This window comes from Cupressus sempervirens, chromosome 4 (genome assembly GCF_028749045.1).
Source record: "Cupressus sempervirens isolate cs-2001-9-10 chromosome 4, ASM2874904v1, whole genome shotgun sequence".
In the NCBI taxonomy this organism is placed as follows: Eukaryota; Viridiplantae; Streptophyta; class Pinopsida; order Cupressales; family Cupressaceae; genus Cupressus; species Cupressus sempervirens.
Genome location: NC_143121.1, coordinates 503,079,472 through 503,097,736, shown reverse-complemented (window position 1 = coordinate 503,097,736; position 18,265 = coordinate 503,079,472). Strand labels below are relative to the sequence as shown.

At 37.3% G+C, this 18,265-nt stretch overlaps 1 protein-coding gene and 1 long non-coding RNA gene across 2 annotated transcripts in view; both read left to right on the top strand.

The window, feature by feature from the left end:
- The window catches only part of LOC149562138 (cytochrome c), a 44,800-nt gene extending 29,786 nt beyond the window's left edge, over positions 1-15,014 (top strand). Inside the window, exon 3 of the mRNA XM_089825675.1 lies at positions 14,665-15,014. Coding sequence (XP_089681801.1) covers positions 14,665-14,757 — 93 coding nt within the window. The 3' untranslated portion in view covers positions 14,758-15,014. The remainder of the gene's footprint in view (positions 1-14,664) is intronic.
- On the top strand, positions 12,634-14,648 carry LOC149562139 (uncharacterized). Its single transcript, XR_016363896.1, has 2 exons — positions 12,634-13,483; positions 13,822-14,648. It is a non-coding gene; the product is annotated as an uncharacterized LOC149562139 (long non-coding RNA).
- Positions 15,015-18,265: the final 3,251 nt, after the last annotated feature.

Below are 18,265 nucleotides of genomic sequence, written 5' to 3'. Positions count from 1 at the left end.
TGGGCTCTGCATCACTTTGATCAATCTCATGTCCAGAATTATTAGAATTTGAATCCTCATAGTAAGCCCACATAACCCTGTTAGCCTTCCCCTTAGGCCTCATAGGACAACCATGATCGTTGTCATAGGGACCCTTGCAGTAAAAACATAGCTTCTTCCTGCGCAAATCATTCAGTGTCTCCATATCCAAAGGTGCAGTAGATTTACCCTTGGGGTCACCTTTTTTGCCCTTGTTTTTATCAAACTTCTTATTGTCCTTGAATGAAGAAGTTCTCATGGAGGTGAACCTGTTGGAGGGTGTTGTGAGCTCCATGCTCTATGCCTTCCTCATAGCCTCTTGCAATGAAGGGGGATCAAATGCTTTGATCCACCCTTTTAGAGGTTCAGACAACCCCTCTGTGAATAGTATAACCAACCTCCTCTCGGACACATCTTGCACCATCAGTGATAATCTCTGAAACTCACTGATGTAGACCTCCAAATTGTCTGTTTGTCTTTGCTGTGCAAGATCATGGAAGAAGACCTCCGGGCCTTTTTCTATCAAAGCGCTCTACCAATCTATCCACAAAATCTTGATAGTATGTCACCTTATTATGCTGCAATGTAACCATACCATGTGACCACCAATCATGTGCTACGCCCTCTAAATGCAAAGTGGCATACTTGATAGCATCCGTCTTTGACATAGGCCTTAATGCTAGGAATGTATCTAACTTATGGATCTAGGCTTGTGCTGTCATTTGTCCACTGCCGTTGAAAGATGGTAAGGTGAGCTTGCTAGCAGCTCGCTGCAACTCACTGTCCTGATCTCCTCTAGGCCTCCAGTTCTGCCGGCTGCTACTCATTTGCTCTCTTCTTTGACTCAGGTAGTGATCAAAATTCAGCAACTCACGAACATGTGGAGGAAGTGCTTGCGATTCTGCATTTGCAGCTCAAAGATCATCGTGAAAGTCCTTTGGCATATAATCCTCTACTGCCTCTTGGGTCGCTTCTCTAAGGAATGTAGGACGTGTAGGCCTGTTTGAAGTCCATGACCTGTGCCTAGGAGCACCTTGTGAACCTGCTACACTTTTGTTATCCTCCTCTGGTGTCCCCCTATCCTGTTCCTGATTACGTCTGTCCTGTGGGTTCATGTGCTCAACTATGGTGGTGAGTGCTTGCAAAGCCTGAGCCATCTACTCTTGTCCTGTAACCATTGCTCTTAAAAATTTTCTTGTTTTTTGATCCTCATCTTTGGATGGGCTACGCTCGTGCTTGTCACCCATGGTGTCTGGCTACTGTGATTGCTAAACCCTCAGGATGGCAGAATTTAGCTCTGATACCATTGTAATGACCCTCACCAATAGGCCACTAATAACCACTAATACTGAACTGTGGAATTTTGTCAAACACTTGGCATGCAAACTAAATACATTGCTGAAAGTAAAATGATGAATAAAGGAAATTGTTGTGCAACAAATCTACTCAAATAATTGATGTAAAATAGTGCCAATATATTCATTCACTGATAACCAAATGCTTTTACATATGTTAATGCGATTTTCAACTCAAGGCATTACAACATGGCACATTACAAACAAACCCCTACTGACTGAATACAACTGAGAATTTCTTGCAATTCAAATTGAAATGAAAGAACCTGGATTGAGCAAATGCTGGAGATTGAATGCTGAAGACAAAATGATGAAAATGCAACTCCAAACTGCCCTCCAATTTGCTGTCCGTACGACTTGCAGGTACAATCATACATGTACGGATTGGTACAACTTCTGGCAAAAATAAATGCTAGGCTGAAAGGTGCTGAAAATGATATAGAAATGATCGCCAGGATCCAAGGAAAATTCTCCCAGAAAATAAAAATCAAACTCCTAGCGAATAGTGAGATATGAGCAAAAATGTATGTCCAGGTTGAAAATCGAATCCTGCTGAAAATGCCCAAATAAGCTCAACTTGAAGCAGTTGAATACTACTTCCAAAGTGCAACCCTTCAAAGGATATTTCACCTCTTTAGTTATGCAAATCCTTAGGAGACTTCGTTCCCAAAGATCAGATGACTATCTACAGACCAAGATGGCGCCACAAATGCTCAAAGAGAAAAGTAGTGTAAGCTCAAGTCATGGGATGTCCAAATGAGAGGCCAAGCACTCTATTTATGCACTTTTCTAAGAAGTCTCTAAGAACTTCTAGAAGTATCCATAAAATATTTTTTTATGAAATCCCTTTATAATGCACTTTTATATTAAAGTAATTTAATAAAATAAAAAGTGCAACTCAATTCAAGATTATAATATTTTGGCCCCGCATAACACATAAAAATAAAAATATGATAAACCCCATCTCTCCAAGAGTAAATAAGACCATCCAATCCCCAAATAATCATCAGAATGACTCTCTCACCAAAACCATCTGCCTACAAGAGTCCGTACTAGGCAAATTCACTGAAAAATAACTTGTCACTAAAAAGGGGACATGACAATATACCATCCACAAATCAGGTTCCTCATCTCTGATTGCTGCTTTTACACCCTCTTCTCTGCCTTCTTTAGTCTGCTCACTACCCTCTTCTATCAAGGTTTCTTGTGCCTTCGCTGCTGGTTTCACTGCTGGTTCTAATGCATTCATTTGTCTCCTACTTTGAATTAGCCTTTGAATAGGCGATACCACTTTTTTTAAACTGTCAAATGCCAACTTGTGATTTAATTGAGCAACTGATCTAATATCTCCTTCGCTCTGTTATCTCTTCCCCAAACTCTATATGTCTTTTCTCTTCCTCTTTCCTCTTTCCTCTCTTCTCTCCTTGTCTTCTCTTCAACTTCTCCTTTGTTGGACCCTCACCTTGCAAGCAATCCCTAAATGCATTCACCAACTCTCTCTCTCTCTCTGGCTTCATCTTGCCCTTGCCTCACCTAGGTCTCTCCTCTAGTCTTTTGGCAACCAATCATCAGGTTATCCTCTTCAACCTGAACCAAAACACAACTTAGCAACACAAATCTTTTAGCTGGGTACTGGTATAGATCTCGAGTGTGTAGATAGAGCATGAAAGGAGGCAGCCTACACTAGGACCTAGCAAAAAGATCTAAGTTGTTTTGGTTGTAGGTTGAGGAGATTACATGATGATTGGTTGCGAAAAGACTAGAGGAGGGACTTAAGTGAGGCAAGGGTAAGATTAAGCCAAGTGAGAGAGAGAGTTGGTGAATGTGCTGAGGGAGTATCTGCAGAGTAAGGATTCAATGAGGAAGAAACAAGAAAAGAAAAGGAAGGGGGAAGAGATGTGGCAATTGGAGTTTAAGAGACAGTTAGAGAAATAAGGCAATTTCTAGAGGACTGGGAGAGAAGGATTGAGAAGAAGGAGCAAGGTTGACACCTAAAGGTTACAAAGAATTTTGCCTGGTCTATTTAAAGGCTACTGAAAAGAAGAAGACAAATGAAGATGGTGGAATTGAGGCACAAGAACCCTTGATAGAAGAGTGTAGTGAGCAGACTAAAGAAGGTGAAGAAGAGGGTGTAGAAGCAACAAACAGAGATGGAGAACTTGATTTTAGGTTGATATATGCAGCCCTTGAGGAAGAATGGAGAAATAATGGTGGAGTTGAATAAGTAGAGGTGATAGACAAAGAAGAAGTGTGTAGGTATGGTGATAGTGTTGGTAACATCCAAGTTGCAGATAAACATAAGGCAGAGAGTATATATTGAGGTGTTTGAAGACTTTGATGGCAGACGGAAAGGGTTACCAAGCAACCATGAGAAGGAGAGCATTGTTCCTGTTCAAGATTTTCATTGCAAACCGTTGATTTTTGTGCATGAAGTTGCTGTTATGTTCGTTGTTATGCAGGAACCAAGGAAACCAATTTGGAAAAGGTGCAAAATTTTTCTTCACAGTTCCATATGCTTGAGCAAGAGGTTTGGCAATTCAAGAGTGAAGATGAAGGCTATAAATGGTGAAAGATCAAGATCAGGTGCATACTTCAAGTACCTAACTGAATAGAAGGGGCAACCTAATGGAGAAACTTTTGAGGACATTAGAGGTGAAGAGAAGCATGAAATTTTTTTTACACGTCCATTTCCAAGGGACTTGGAATTTGTTTTGGGGGGGGGGGCGTATGATGGAGGAGTATTAGAAACACTAGGAGGCACCGAGACCAATTTTGGTGAAAATCATGTGTAAGGCCATTCTATTGTTTTTGGGGATAAATGAGCTTATTGTGTTCATGTGAACTCGTTTTTAAGAGATCATAAGCCATTTTGCTCAAGGAAAGCATATAAGGCCATGAGTTGGTCAAACAGGGTCAAAGGTTGTACACCTGCCCAACAGGATAGGAATGATGTAATCTAAATCTAAATATTATATTTGACATGTCTAAGAGGTCTTAGAAAAGGTCTTAGGCAAGTTGAATATAAAATGTAAAAGTTGTTGAGCAACTTTTTGCAACTTTGCAAAAAAAGTTGTCATTAATGTCTAAATGGATCAACCAACTTGGCAGTTGGTTAAAATCTGTTGTAACTAGTTGTGATATGCATAAAAATCCTCTTTGCGTCGACAGATGCAGAGTCAATGTGATAAAAAAGGAAGGTTTTCAATAAAACCATGATTCTCAACGCAATTTTCCTGGAAACTGGATTGATCCTGCTCCAAAGTCTATTGGAAGTTAAAATATAGTGTATTAGCCTCATTTTAAACTTGATTTGAAGGACAGCCATTGAATGTTGAGTAAGAATGACGGAATTCTTTTAAAATTGTCACGGAACCCTCCGAGTTAAGGGTTTGGGAAAATATTTGTTGATAATTTTCATTTGCACTGTTGAAAATCTGGCATTTGGTAATATTTTAAGTTCCCTTTCAAATGGCAATGATCTTATAATGAATGGTTCTGTCTGATGGAAGTTTTTGGAAGCCCTAGGTGGACTGTCCTGTAAGTTTGCACTATTTGTGACAGTTTGTTCTAATATTTTGATTAATCATTGATATATTTGAAGTTCCAGATATGGTGAGGAGCAGAAATAGATTGTGATAAAAATGGACAATCCTTTTAAGTAGCATGGTAAAGATTTTAAATTGTTTAAACCTCCATTGTTAAGTTTGCCGTCAATTTGTCCCTTGACCGTGACAGTCACAGTCAAATATACTAATCCATTAAGGTATGAAGTTATGCTGTTAAAAATCATTGTATTCATCCAAAATAAGTTGAGAACCATTTTCTAACAGTTGGCATGTGCAAGCAAGAATCTCGAATCATCTTTGAAATTATTTTTGGAATTGAAGATATATGACTGTCATGTGTAAGGGCCTGCTCATATGAAGTGACTCCATGTTCCAAAGGAAGTGGCTAAGTTTGTGTTATGTCAATAATAGGATGTAAACTATGATTAGAAACCTTGTGTTCACCTTGAGTGCTTAGTGTTGTAAGGATGCATGTTACTACTGATGAATGCCAAAAGGGCTCAAGATTACTCTGTCAGAGCACAATATTGTCTGCTAGACTGAGACATCACGTGCCAAGGATTTACTGTGACACAAAGGGGCCCTTTCTCAATAAGTTTGTCTCAGAGGGATGTTCATTCCATGTTATAGGCTGAGAGTGACTCCCTACGTTGTGATCAGATAGGGGAGTGGCAGGTTGACTGTCCTTGGATGACAAGGGCAGATGAACAAATCAGAATACGGTCTGATAGCAAGGTTGTGATGTCATAGTATCCTTTGAATGAGTATAAGTTGTATCATGCCTTGTGAAGCAGCATAAGGTGGTTTAGATGTTTCGGGAGCGGAAGGTGTCTGTAGGGAGAGTTGTTGAGATTATGGTCAATAAGTTTTTTGGACAGTGGGATCAGTCAATTGAAGGTGGAGGTCTAGTTGATATTATGTCTGATTTTGAACCAGTTTGGACAGTGGAAGTTTACTGATTTCTTAAAGTTGTCAAGCCATGTTAAAATGCATTTGGTGAGCCTTGGAGTCAAGGATGAAAGATGATGGGTGTTGAATCGGATCGAGTGTGGATCCTAGTGATATTCGTCAAGTTGAAGAGTTACTGATCTTGTTGAGTTGCCTCATAGATCTTCTAGCTAGATGTAATTGAATAGGATTTGTTAGAAACATATTGTCTAGCTAGTCTAGCAAAACAAAACGTTTAACTGGTGTTGTAAAAAAGTGATATAAGGATGACAATTAGATGCTCTGTTTATATGTAGGATGTCAATAGCAGTGACTAAAGGAGACAATCGTCGTCACAGAAATGATGTAGAAAATAAATGAATGCTGTAAGAAATCAATTCTTATAAAAAGAAAGAAGATTCAGGAGATTTACAAACAGTTTGGCAAGACTTTGAGTTTGAGATGACAATTGATGGATATAGCCTATTTTATATGGAATTTTGAGGTGTAGGTTGCTGTTGGAAGTTTTTCTGGAAATTTTAATGGTTAGCATATGAGAGTGTTTGATGATGATAGAGAAAGATGTTTGGGTAATGATTCGAAATTTCGAAGTCACAAGTGGAAACATATGGATGATATGGAGAACAGTAAAGAATGCAATTTGTAGGACAATTAGAAAGGGTCATGAGTTGGGCAGTAAGGACATGATGCAAGAAGCTAAAGTTTAGGATTCTAGTTTGTTTCATCCCTTTTTAATTTTTTTGTGATACAAAAGATATTTGTAGGGCTCATTGAGTTTGAACAAGTTTTGCTAAGAAACTTTTTCAGTAACTCATGGATTTTTTCAACAAACTCAATTGGTGAGTCGTGTGAAGTACTCATTTGGTACAAATATTCTTCATTCCAATGAGTATTCTCTATGTCTATAATAATGGATAAGACCGTCATGACTAGATTCTTGTGCATTCGATATATTGTATCCAAAGTTGTTGGTGTTTGTAACGAAGTTGAGTTTGAGTTTCTTAAAGTTGATGTTCTCAATTCATCAATTGAGCAAATAAGCATGATAAAGTGTGCAAATGCTTAAAGCCTGACAAACTTGGTTGCCTCTTTCCTAATCTTGGGGCTGAGGAGGCTGAGGGACTTGTTTGATAAGATGAGGAGATTGAATAAGGTCATTTCATGTAATAGGTTTGTATGGTCCTAGAATATGTGTTTTATCCTATGGACTAAGGGAAAAATACATCTTGTAATTCTGGCATGGGTATCTAAAGGGTTTGCTCCTTTTGTTTTAAGAGGAATAGCTTCTTATTATATTGCAACAATTGTGGTGTATATTGGTAGGTCTATTCCAGCTCAATGTTTGTACAAAGGATTATGTATGGGGAATATTGAAATTGACCTCTCCAATAGTATTCCAATTATGTATTTTGTAGCTTTCACTATGGTTGGGAAAATGCGGTATGGTTCCACAACACTTTGAGCAAATTATTTTGTCCTATTTGTTACAAGTGGAATTAGGGATACTTTGAACAACAAATAGGTTGATGGGTTTGTGCCAGTTTGGTTGAAAATTTAAGTCTATAAGAAGCTTGGTAAGAAAAATCCAGTAAATCTGGCTTTTTATTATTACATTGTGAATAATCTAGCTAAAGGAGGGTTATTTAGGGCTGGTGCAATGGACAATGGAAATGCTGTTGGTTGGTATGGACACCCTATTCTCAAAAATAAAAAAAAGGGGTGTGCTTTGAGTATGTCACATGTGTACCTTTTTCGGAACATTTAATCTTGTAAATGTTATTTTCAGAAAATGACCTTAGAGGAGAGAATGAGACAGGGAGACAGCTTAAAGCATTGACACTTAATGGCTGCTTAACAAGTTGAATAAGGACATACTTCTGTATAGATATTGACCTCCTCTTGTGTAGTTGCCTCGCTGATTGACATCTTTATCCCTTGCCCATTGATGTTGTTGATAAAAAGTCCTCTGGTTCTATGACCTCAAAATTGAATTCCATTAGAAAGGTGGTCTCGTTGCTTTCTTAAATGCATCATTGATTGTCATGGGTGAAGACTCCCTATTAGATTTGGTTCCAAGGCCAGGAGGAAAAATTTGGGTTCTCTTGGGGTTCAATTTTAGTAACTTCCCTGGCCCCCATCAAGGTTTTTAATTTCTGTTGTTCATAAACTCAAACTCTTGATTATTATTTATGGCTATCCCTTTTTATGTCCTGTTCTCCTCACTAGTAAATTCAACTGGCAATTATAACTATCCTTCTTAAACCCAAATTCCTCACTAACTAGATAAAAGTTTATATTTTATCTCAACAAGTTATCCAATTAATTATCTTCCACTTTTCGCCCTGCGTTCGTAATGTTTCAAGGAAGATATTGTTTACTTTAACTATAGCATGGTGGTATGCCAATTCACATTGAATGCTTTTCACATCAAAATACTTGTTACATCAACTGACTTCACAATGCAAATTTTATACTGCATGTCAACAACTGCTGAAATAAAAACTCTTCAAAAAATGATGTTAATATGAGGACTTTTGGCAGTATCTCCTTTTATATCTGCTAACCTGCGAGGACCCACCACCACCAATGATGTCTTCTTTACCTGCAAGATAAATCACATCTGTAGCACCTGCCTATAAGAATAGAAATTTTGAGACTGTAAAAGGAAAATAACATCTAAATAAATCTAGTATTCTAATCTTATGTACACCAAGAACAAAATCAATAGTAAGTTGATTACCAAATCAAATCTTTTGTTGACATTCTTCAGCTTTTTTAAATATTTATTGTGCAAGGCTCAATCATTAATTTTCATTGTTCAACTGAAGTGACCCAAGTAACATTATGATTCAGGACTCTCCAAAATTTAATTCATAGCATTTTTAAAAGTTCCCCTAGGTGATGCTGAACTCATCTTTGTTGGTGGAACATACGAGTTTTTCTAACCAAATTCAAAACATAATAATTTCATAATAACTGATTTTATTTCACATGACATTGATTTCTATGAACCACTTATAACTGAAAGGAAACTCTTTTCAATCTATCTTACATATTCATCTGATTTTCTAAAATACAAAAAAAGATATTTATGTACTGCTAACAATTTAATTAATTCTAGATATTCAACTAAAATAAAATGATGACTATTCAGATCATTTGAACCAGAATATTTATTAACATAAAAGTAAATCTATCTATTCATTCAGAGATTAAAGAAAAATGATAGAAACATACAATATAAATAGAAGAATCTCTTTAACTTGTTGTCCAAGCCTCGGCATTGGTGAGAGGAGAAGCATTGACATAGGCTTAACTTCTCAACTGTGGACCATTACTTATCCCCACATATTCTAATTTAATAGAACGGCCCTTCCTACTTCGGGATCGGGCTTGAGATGTTCATAAGTTTAGCCATTAGAGCAACCCGGTAGGTTGAAGTCCCAACAATTTTTCTCCAAAATAACTGAAGCGAATGGACAATCAACAAAGATCACATGTTCGACATATCTACTTAAGTTCTACCCTAGCCAAGGATTTCAAATTGGGTCTACAAACCCAATCTCCACCACTTGACTTGAAACATTTTGCATAGCTGGAACATGCATGAGCTATTGTAGTATTTAAATTTATTAATCAATTTTGGTGCCATTCTTTTTCTATGCAGACTATCTACACCTCCTCACCTTCTCAGGCTACCATGCCGGTGATTCCCAGGTGCTCACGAGTCATATCCACCTTACACCTCTTCACCTATTATGGCATTATCGCCGGTGAATTCCTTAGTGTGGTTTATATTTACCATCTCAGTATGATAGAAATGAATGTATTAAGTTCTGATCAAAGTTATTATTCAAGGTAATTGTGGCATATTCAAAGGTTGATACTCTAAATTAAAAACAAAGATTATCAAGGAGATATTAAACTAAATAGTTGAACTAAGAATCTTCTCTTTATCATATCAATTTCAGACTGAAAGGAGGTGGCTTAAGTATTTATATATAATGCAACATATTCACAACTGGAATGAAATTAATTATAAATTGTTTCGGGTTTAGTTGGATTCCATTGGATAGTCAAAGCTTACAGTCGGCATAGCAATATGATAGAGAATAGGCACATTTTGATGGTTCATTCAGACATAGCATATGAAAGTATATTAAAACGTATTAGAAATATCCTTACATGACTTGAAATCTGTTCTTGAACTCTTCCACGACAGGGAGAAAGACCTGAGCCTTGCTTTGAGCCGTGGTTCTGAGGACGTGAGAATAGTATGAATAGAAAAGAAAATTCTGGAAGTACTTTGTAGTTTACTCCTTTAGTGATGTGAGCCGAGAGTCACCGAAATCAGAGAGGGAAAGATGAGATGATCAATAAACTCGTGAGACTTAAAGTTTTACTTGGTTCATCGACTTCCAACATTTACAAGAATTCATTCGAATTCTATTCAAAACGATTAAAGAAAAGGAGGGAAAGAAAGAAAGAAAAATAAGAAGTTAAAGAATTATCATTATTATTGTATTATTTTCGTTCATTTTTAAATATGCTCATGTGTATGTTTAGGTAAAGTGGCATCATTAGATAATGACTTATTATTTATTGGTGTCACCTTATTTTAATGTACATATGTTTGTATTTAAGTGTGAATAATAATAATTAAATAATGAATTCATTAATAATCTTATCAAAGGTATGAATTATAGTTTTAAATTTTAATTGATTATTATATTGTTCTTTTCAATAGATCATGCGTGTTCCATAATGCATCATGTTATCAAACCTAGTATCCTTGCCAAAGTGGTCTTAGGTCAAACCTATTGAATTTAGATGACTAGACTATTCGACCATCCCCTTCCGATGATCCCGTTTAGCAATGCTTCCCCTCTCTCTTTAGTCTTCTTCCTGTAATCATTCAAACAACATTCTCGCCAAGACATCAATTCAAGATTTATAAATTGTTAATTCAAAATCATCTAGTGACCGTTAGAGATTTCATCAATGTCAGAATAACTAACTCTTTTCACATGTTCATCATATATATATTTCAACTAACCCATTTCACATGATCGGAAAGAAATAAATTGATACAATGGCTATAATTAACTAATTCACTTTCATATGATCAGTAAGAAATAAATTGATACAACGGCTATAATTAACTAACTCGCTTCACATGATTAGGACAATAAATTGATACAACGGCTATAATTAACTAACTTGCTTCACATGATTAGGAAAAAATAAATTGATACAACGGCTATAATTAACTAACTTGCTTCACATGTTAAACCAACAGCTATAATCAATTTAAAATTTAGGGAAAAAATTTGGGATGTAACAGTTGGGGTTGTAGATCCTTTCATTGCTGTGAAAGGGATTGCAGCAAGCTCCACCCTTCTTACTATTTTAGGCACATTTGGGCCAAATCCGCCTCCATTGCATCTATTGGACCAAAAATTCATGTTGATTCAAAACGCCAGTTTTAAAGAAGTCTCATTACCATTGTGGCACAATCACTCCACTTTTATACTGAGAAACTGTCTCTATTTTAATTTTTTTTGTTATCCATGGAGGAGTCTCTGTTGCATCTGTTGGACCAAAAATTTCACGTTGATTCAATATGCTGATTATAAAGAAGTCTCGTCATTACCATTATGGCACAATCGCTTTACTTTTATACTAAGAAATTGCCAAATTATTAATATTTTTTTGGTATGCATGTAGGAGTTGGACCATGTATGGTACGCTAGTAGAATTGGATGAGTTATGAAATGGGGTGGTATTTCTAATATGCATCCAACCTCGTCTCTTCATTTTGTGTCATCTAGCACACACCAGAAATCTTGGTGATCTTATCTAATTGGCCTACAATTGGAAGTTTCTATAATCAAAATTTTACTAGCCTGAGGGTTACTGATCTGTTAATTACTTTTTTTTTGAGGGTCCTTGCATTTGCATGGACAATATCTTGAAGTGAGAATTATGGGAGCACATTCTTCACTTCTCTTTCAGTACCTGGGTCACTTTTGACCTGGTAGGTATGTGCCAGACCTACTGCGGGATCTAGGTGGGGTGTACGCATCCGTATTCTCCACAGGGAATTGATTAAGCATCTGAATATTATTTTGCAAGTTATTTTTTGTATCTTGAGCATTGCAGTACTGACTTTGATTGATTTGCAATGAATAAATTGTAGTGCGATAGACAGTGTTTTGGCCTTTGTACAAAATGTTTGGAATTACAATTCATATCTGACTTCACTGGTTTACTCTGTCAAGTGTACAGCTGCCAGCATGTTTGGAAATACAATTTTTGTCTGACTTTGTTGGTTTGCTCTGTTGATTGAGGATGCTATTGCAAATATTAATCCAAAAATAACATAATTTGACATGAGCACAATTTGCTTGCTGTCCAAATGTGAAAAGCAATTCTAAATAAATTGTGTGGATATTAAAATTGTGGTATGCTTGCTGATAGCTGATACTTATTTTCTATTTTTTATGATTAAGATTGATGTGCGGTGAAAAGATTCCATTAATCATGTGGCTGTTTTAGATGACATGCTGGCCTTTTGCACAAATTGTTTTGAAATACAATTTTTTTCTCGATTTCGTTTGTTTGCTTTGTTGAGTGTATATGCTTGTAAATACATTTTTTTTTGACTTAGTTGGTTCGCTCTGCTGAGTGAACATTCTATTACAAACTTTAGTTCAGAAATAACATTATTTTGACATGAGCACAATTCTTAAGCTTTCTGTCCATATTTGAAAGAAATTCTAAATAAATTTTGTGCATATTAATTGTGTTATGGTTGCTGTAATTTCAGAAGTCATGTACATAAATTGTAAATTTGTCATCACAATTAGAGTGAAAAAACTGTGGAAGCATCCAAACTTGAGTGTCCAAAGCATGCCACTGTTGTAATTATAATAGTACTCAAATGAAGTGTATGATTGATCACTATTTGTAGTTGATATAGGCTAGGCAAACTCATCTCTTCCATGCAGAGTGCAAGTTAAATGAAAGCAACAGATAATGGATAATATCCCATCAATCTTCTGTGTATGCTAGGACTGTTCTAAATCTAAATTAGAAAGCCTTTTAAACACACTATGTATGGCTCATCTTGAATGCCACATCCATGATATATATGACTCAAAGCTGGTATTGTTATCTTCATACGGCATTGGAGACATACTTATGCTTGAAGTATAGCTAAATACAAGTTCATGAATAGTTTACAGCTCTGTCCACTTGCTCAATGATATAACAATGCTTCATTTTCAAACCTTGTGAAATATGATCTTAGGATTTTTAAGATCTAAGGAGTTCCTATTTAGAAGATGCTAAAATCAATTTGTTGTGTTAAGAGTTCTGACTGAAAAAATATGCTGCAAGTAAATTCCGTGGTATAGTTTCAGAAAACCAAATTATAACTAGCAAACAGCATATCAATGAAAAATGAGGATGTCATATAGTAGGTGGTGCATTGCAGTTGTAGGAGTCTGCGACATCTGACACAGATTTGTCTGATTGAATCAGCTTGGTCACTGCCATGCAAGCATCCATTTCAGCTTTTCAACTGATTATTTGGTAGGCTTCACGTTTCTTTAAAATTCTATGCAGCAAAACAAGTAGTGGTCGTGGGGAAAATATATCAGACCATCAGCTGTTCCTATCTTATCTTATCTTATCATGCCAGCCAATATGCCATCATGTTGCCCTCCTTTTTCTCGTACAGAAAAGCATGGTCTTGTTGGATTCCTTGTTCCATATGCTCCATATGCTTTCTTACGATCATATTTGATATACCTGGAGGAGTTTTACTATATATCACATACACCAGTGGTGTTAGGGTCTAGCTATGTAAGTGTCATCCTCCTTATTTCTGAGTCTTCCATTCTGCCTCATTTCATTTATTGTATGTGCAGTTAACCAAGTTTACATCAGCAGCTTCAACCAAGTGGTACTAATTTCAGTAGAGTGCAAACTTTCTGAGTATTCGTCCAGTGTCTCTGTTAAAGGAAGTTTCTTGTTGATGGGCATGTGACAAATACAGATTTTGTTAGGATAATAATAATGATTTGACTTAATTGGAAGATTTCAATTGTAACATGGGGGCGCATCCCCCACCTTTTTGCTCCATGTCCCGGAGACAAGGATGCACGGGGACTTGGGGACTCCGTTACCGTCTCCAGCAGTGCCACCAGATTCCGCCACCTCCATCGAGGATGGGGGACATCCCGGTGCTGACTATTTGTCGATTCTACTATTTATATTCAATGTTCGATGTTCCAATTCAATGCAATGTTCAAGTGTTTACTCTTGTATTGCAACACATCTTTTCATAATTAGCATTTTAAGTACCATATGTATAGTATATGCAACCCCTCCTGTCCACCGCCACTGTCCCCCTGCCGTCCCCCCACCGTCCTCAAATGAAGGCCTCTCTGTCCCCCTGTCCCCGAAACTTGTCCCCTCGTTCTGCTGCTCCCTGTCCACCTGTCCCCCAAGGTGGTGTAACTATGAAGATTTCTGTTTTATCCATCATTCTCTGAATTTTTCTTCGCAACATGACTGGAGATGATTTCAGCTTCTCACAATTTGGAATGCTACATTGAAGACCAGTTATTATTTTATTTGTTTGGTATTACTAAGGCCATCTGGCATGGCATTTCTGACTTTATTTAATAAGATTTTTTATGTTGTATGAGCTCCTGGTGAAATATATGGTGGCTTTCTCATGGTTTTCTTTTTATTTGGTTCTTCTACAGTACATTCCTGGAACTAAGATGGTGTTTCCTGGTTTGAAGAAGCCACAAGACCGAGTTGATCTTATTGCATATCTCAAGAAGGCTACCTCCTAGTTAAATATTTTTTTAATATATTTACGTGATATGGCATTTTTTGAAGTTAGTTATATTTAAAATTCATTTGGGAAATCAGGTAAACGCTGAACAGCAGTTTCCTCTATTATGAGGCGAAACACATTCTTTTATTTATTATTAAAATGATTCACGAGCTCCCAAAATGGGTGTTTTTTGGCTATTTATGTGACGAAGAAGAAGGTAATGGAACTTGAGCATTTCACGTTTAATTTAATTTGATGGTATTGTTTCTTATTGATCGAGGGGTTTTATGATATCTACTTTTAAAAATTGTTATTGCCTCTATTTGATGGTTGTAAAGGAACACAACTTCTGAAAATTAATAAAAGCTAATCCTATGAGATGCATGTGAGTACAATTAAGCTATATTTACTAATCGGTGGACTGATATTTGACTGACTGGGGGCTGGAAATAGTTATTCTGTGTTTTATCTCGAGTCTGCAGACGTGTGGTTTTTTTGGTCGAGTTTATGGCCATGGGTTGCTTTTGCTGGTACAGATTTTTTTCTATGGTCCACAGATCTGAATCTGCTACATGTGCATTTCTGCTCTGCAGTCTGCCTCATATTTGTTCTTTACTCATGACGGACAATGTTTAAGAAATAGCCAGGGAGATCATGGAATTGCACACGTGCACTCCTAAATTGTGGAAATGAGTGAACTGCAATATTCAGGCATGCAAATTTTCTTAATGATATTGCAAACTTGATTCATTTTAGTGCTCCGATTTGAAGAATTTTATGTCTTTTGTGTTGAATGATAAAAAGGAATGCAATTGAAAGCTTTCAAGTACATGGTAATGATTGAATGCAATTGAATGCCTTCAAAATTAAGTCTATAGCAATGAAATTTGAATTCAAGTTGGCAAAAATTGAGTGGTACAATTTGCATTTGAAAATTGGAAATTGAGGTGCTGTATTTGTTTGTGTGGAATTTGCATGAGACATAGAAAGGGTTATTTTGGAAGTCACACTAGACCTTGATGCCTTATCGACTTTGTGTAGATCAATAACTTTTCATACATACAAAGTTACTAGCTATGCTATATCTAGTACACTCAGGCAACAAGCATCATGTTATCTCCAGTCTATTTTGGCGTTAAGCTTATTCTCCTGCTCCCATCTAGTCTACTTAAGGCATGGTCAAGGAATACATACATCTTATTGATGTTCCTCTCCTAATAAGTTTTATTATCACTTCATTAAGTCACTTACAATAAGTTATTCAAGTAGCCACTTGTGGACCTTGGAGTTTATTGCTAGCCATTTCCCACTGAGAGACTCCCTACCCTAAGCTCATAGGTCACAAATAAATTTCATAGTTCATATAAGACATGATAATGACATTCAATTAAAAAAAAAAACATGATCTCATGCTGGTTCTCAAACCATAATCTCACAAATATGTGTTGGTCCTCAAACCATAACAACACAAGTCCATACCAATCCTTAAACCATAACATCATAAATGACACTCTCAAAGAGTTGAGAAATAACGAGCTCAAAAAATTTACTTAGGTAGAACAATCATGACCAAGTCAACATCATAAGAACACTAAAAATATATACGTCACAGAGACAATAACAACTCCCAAACCTTTGGTGTACCACTTCTAAGGCTAAATTAACTCCCAAATAATTATCATAAAAAACTACAACAAATTAAGTGGACAAAAGCAATCAACTCAAATTACAAGTCTTAGTTTTTACTTAATGGTAAAAATAGGTTTTAAAGGGACCTGAAACCCTATACAACATTAAAGCATAAAGATATTCAAGGACATTCCCAAAATAAAATGCTAGTAAAGCACCATAACTAACAGTTGTTGCCCTAGCTATGAAGGTCGCTGCCGCTGCCCTGGCTGTGGCTGTAGGTCGGCTCCCTCAGCCCTTGTTGTGGCTATTGGCCCGTTTTGCATGCTCTTCATTGGTTTGAGATTGTAGGATGCTACTGATGCTGGTCACTGGTCGATTTCCTTTGTGCTCGTGATCTAGTTTGCCTAGGTGCTTCGTGCCTCTCTGTGCCGTGGCCGTTGGTTGTTGGTTGTTGTACAGGGTGTGGGAGTGCTATGCCTCCTGTTGCTATTGCTGGTTTTGGGTCAGCTTCTCTTATGCTTTCAGGGGGTAGATCTACCTCTTATGTCGATGTGGCCGCATTTGAGGCAGGTCTTCATGGTGCTGCTTGAGCTGCTCATTCCGGACCTTTTCGTCCTCGTGAAGTTTCCCCTGTATGTGTTTCAAACCCTATAAGGGTACTCTTGGACTCTGAAACAATCGATAATATTTTAGGTACGACAGATGAGCTCTCTTCCTTTGCTACTATCTTTAGACTTCGGGGTTTTTGGCCCTTTCTTTCTAATCTTCATGCTTGGATTTCTAAGCATTGGGAGCCAATTTTAGATAGTGAGGTCCACATTTTTCTAGTGGCTAAAGGGTTTTTCATAGTAAAGTTTAATTCTGTTAAAGACATGAAGACTATTTTGTGCAATAACAATTTTTCATGGGAGGACAGATATCCTCTTATGGCCAAACCGTGGCATATGGATTTCAATCCGCTTACTGAATCCTTTAATAGGGTTCCTATCTGAGTTAGGATTTCGAATCTCTCAATACATCTCTGGCTAGATTTAGTTTATGAAGCTATTGGGGCTGCCATTGGTTTTTTTTTATATGTGGACTCAGACACTTCGGATATCCTGCATTCGACATATGCTCGATTTCTTGTAGAGATGAATATTTCTAAGGGCCTTTCTGAGAAGGTTTATTTGGATTCCTTGAGAGGCTCTTGGACCCAAATATTGGATTATGAAGGTATCCCTTTTCGCTGTAGAAAATGTCATGAGACTGGTCACATCGTTGCTTATTGTGCTGCTATGAAGACTAAATCTAGGCGACCACCTTCCTGGTGGTCAGGGGCCTCTTCTGAACACTATGCAGTGGTTAAGTCCAGGGATGCGCCTCTAGATTCAACGGTTGTATTTGCGGATGATTCCTCTGCTGATGATGTTTCGGTGCCAGTGTTAGAGGAGGTTATCCTTGTTCCTTCTTCTGCCCTTGTATTGTATGCTCCTCTTGACCCTGTTGGGGGCCATGACCTTTTACCCTCTCCTGTTCGTGCCCTTGGTTCGGCCCTACTTCCTGGCTCTATGGGGGGCTAGTTGGCTTCGGGTTGGTGTTTTAGATTCCCTTGGGCTTCATTGTTCAGTTTCTTCTGGGGATTGGTTTGCTAAGGCAACTAAGGTGGAGAATGGTTGGACTGCGGTAAAAAGAAAGAATACAAGACCATTTGCTCCTCCTTTAGAAATGTACCTCCGATCGTGCAAGGGAGGCTCTAAATCAAAGGGCAAATCATGAAATATTTGGCTCTGCCCCCTTGTTGGATCTTTACTTTTGGTTGGTGATAGGCTTTTTGTCACCTTGGTTGCCCTCTGTTTGGGGAGTGACCAGTTCTGCTTTTGTTTTCTGTATTTTTATTTCTGCACTTATTG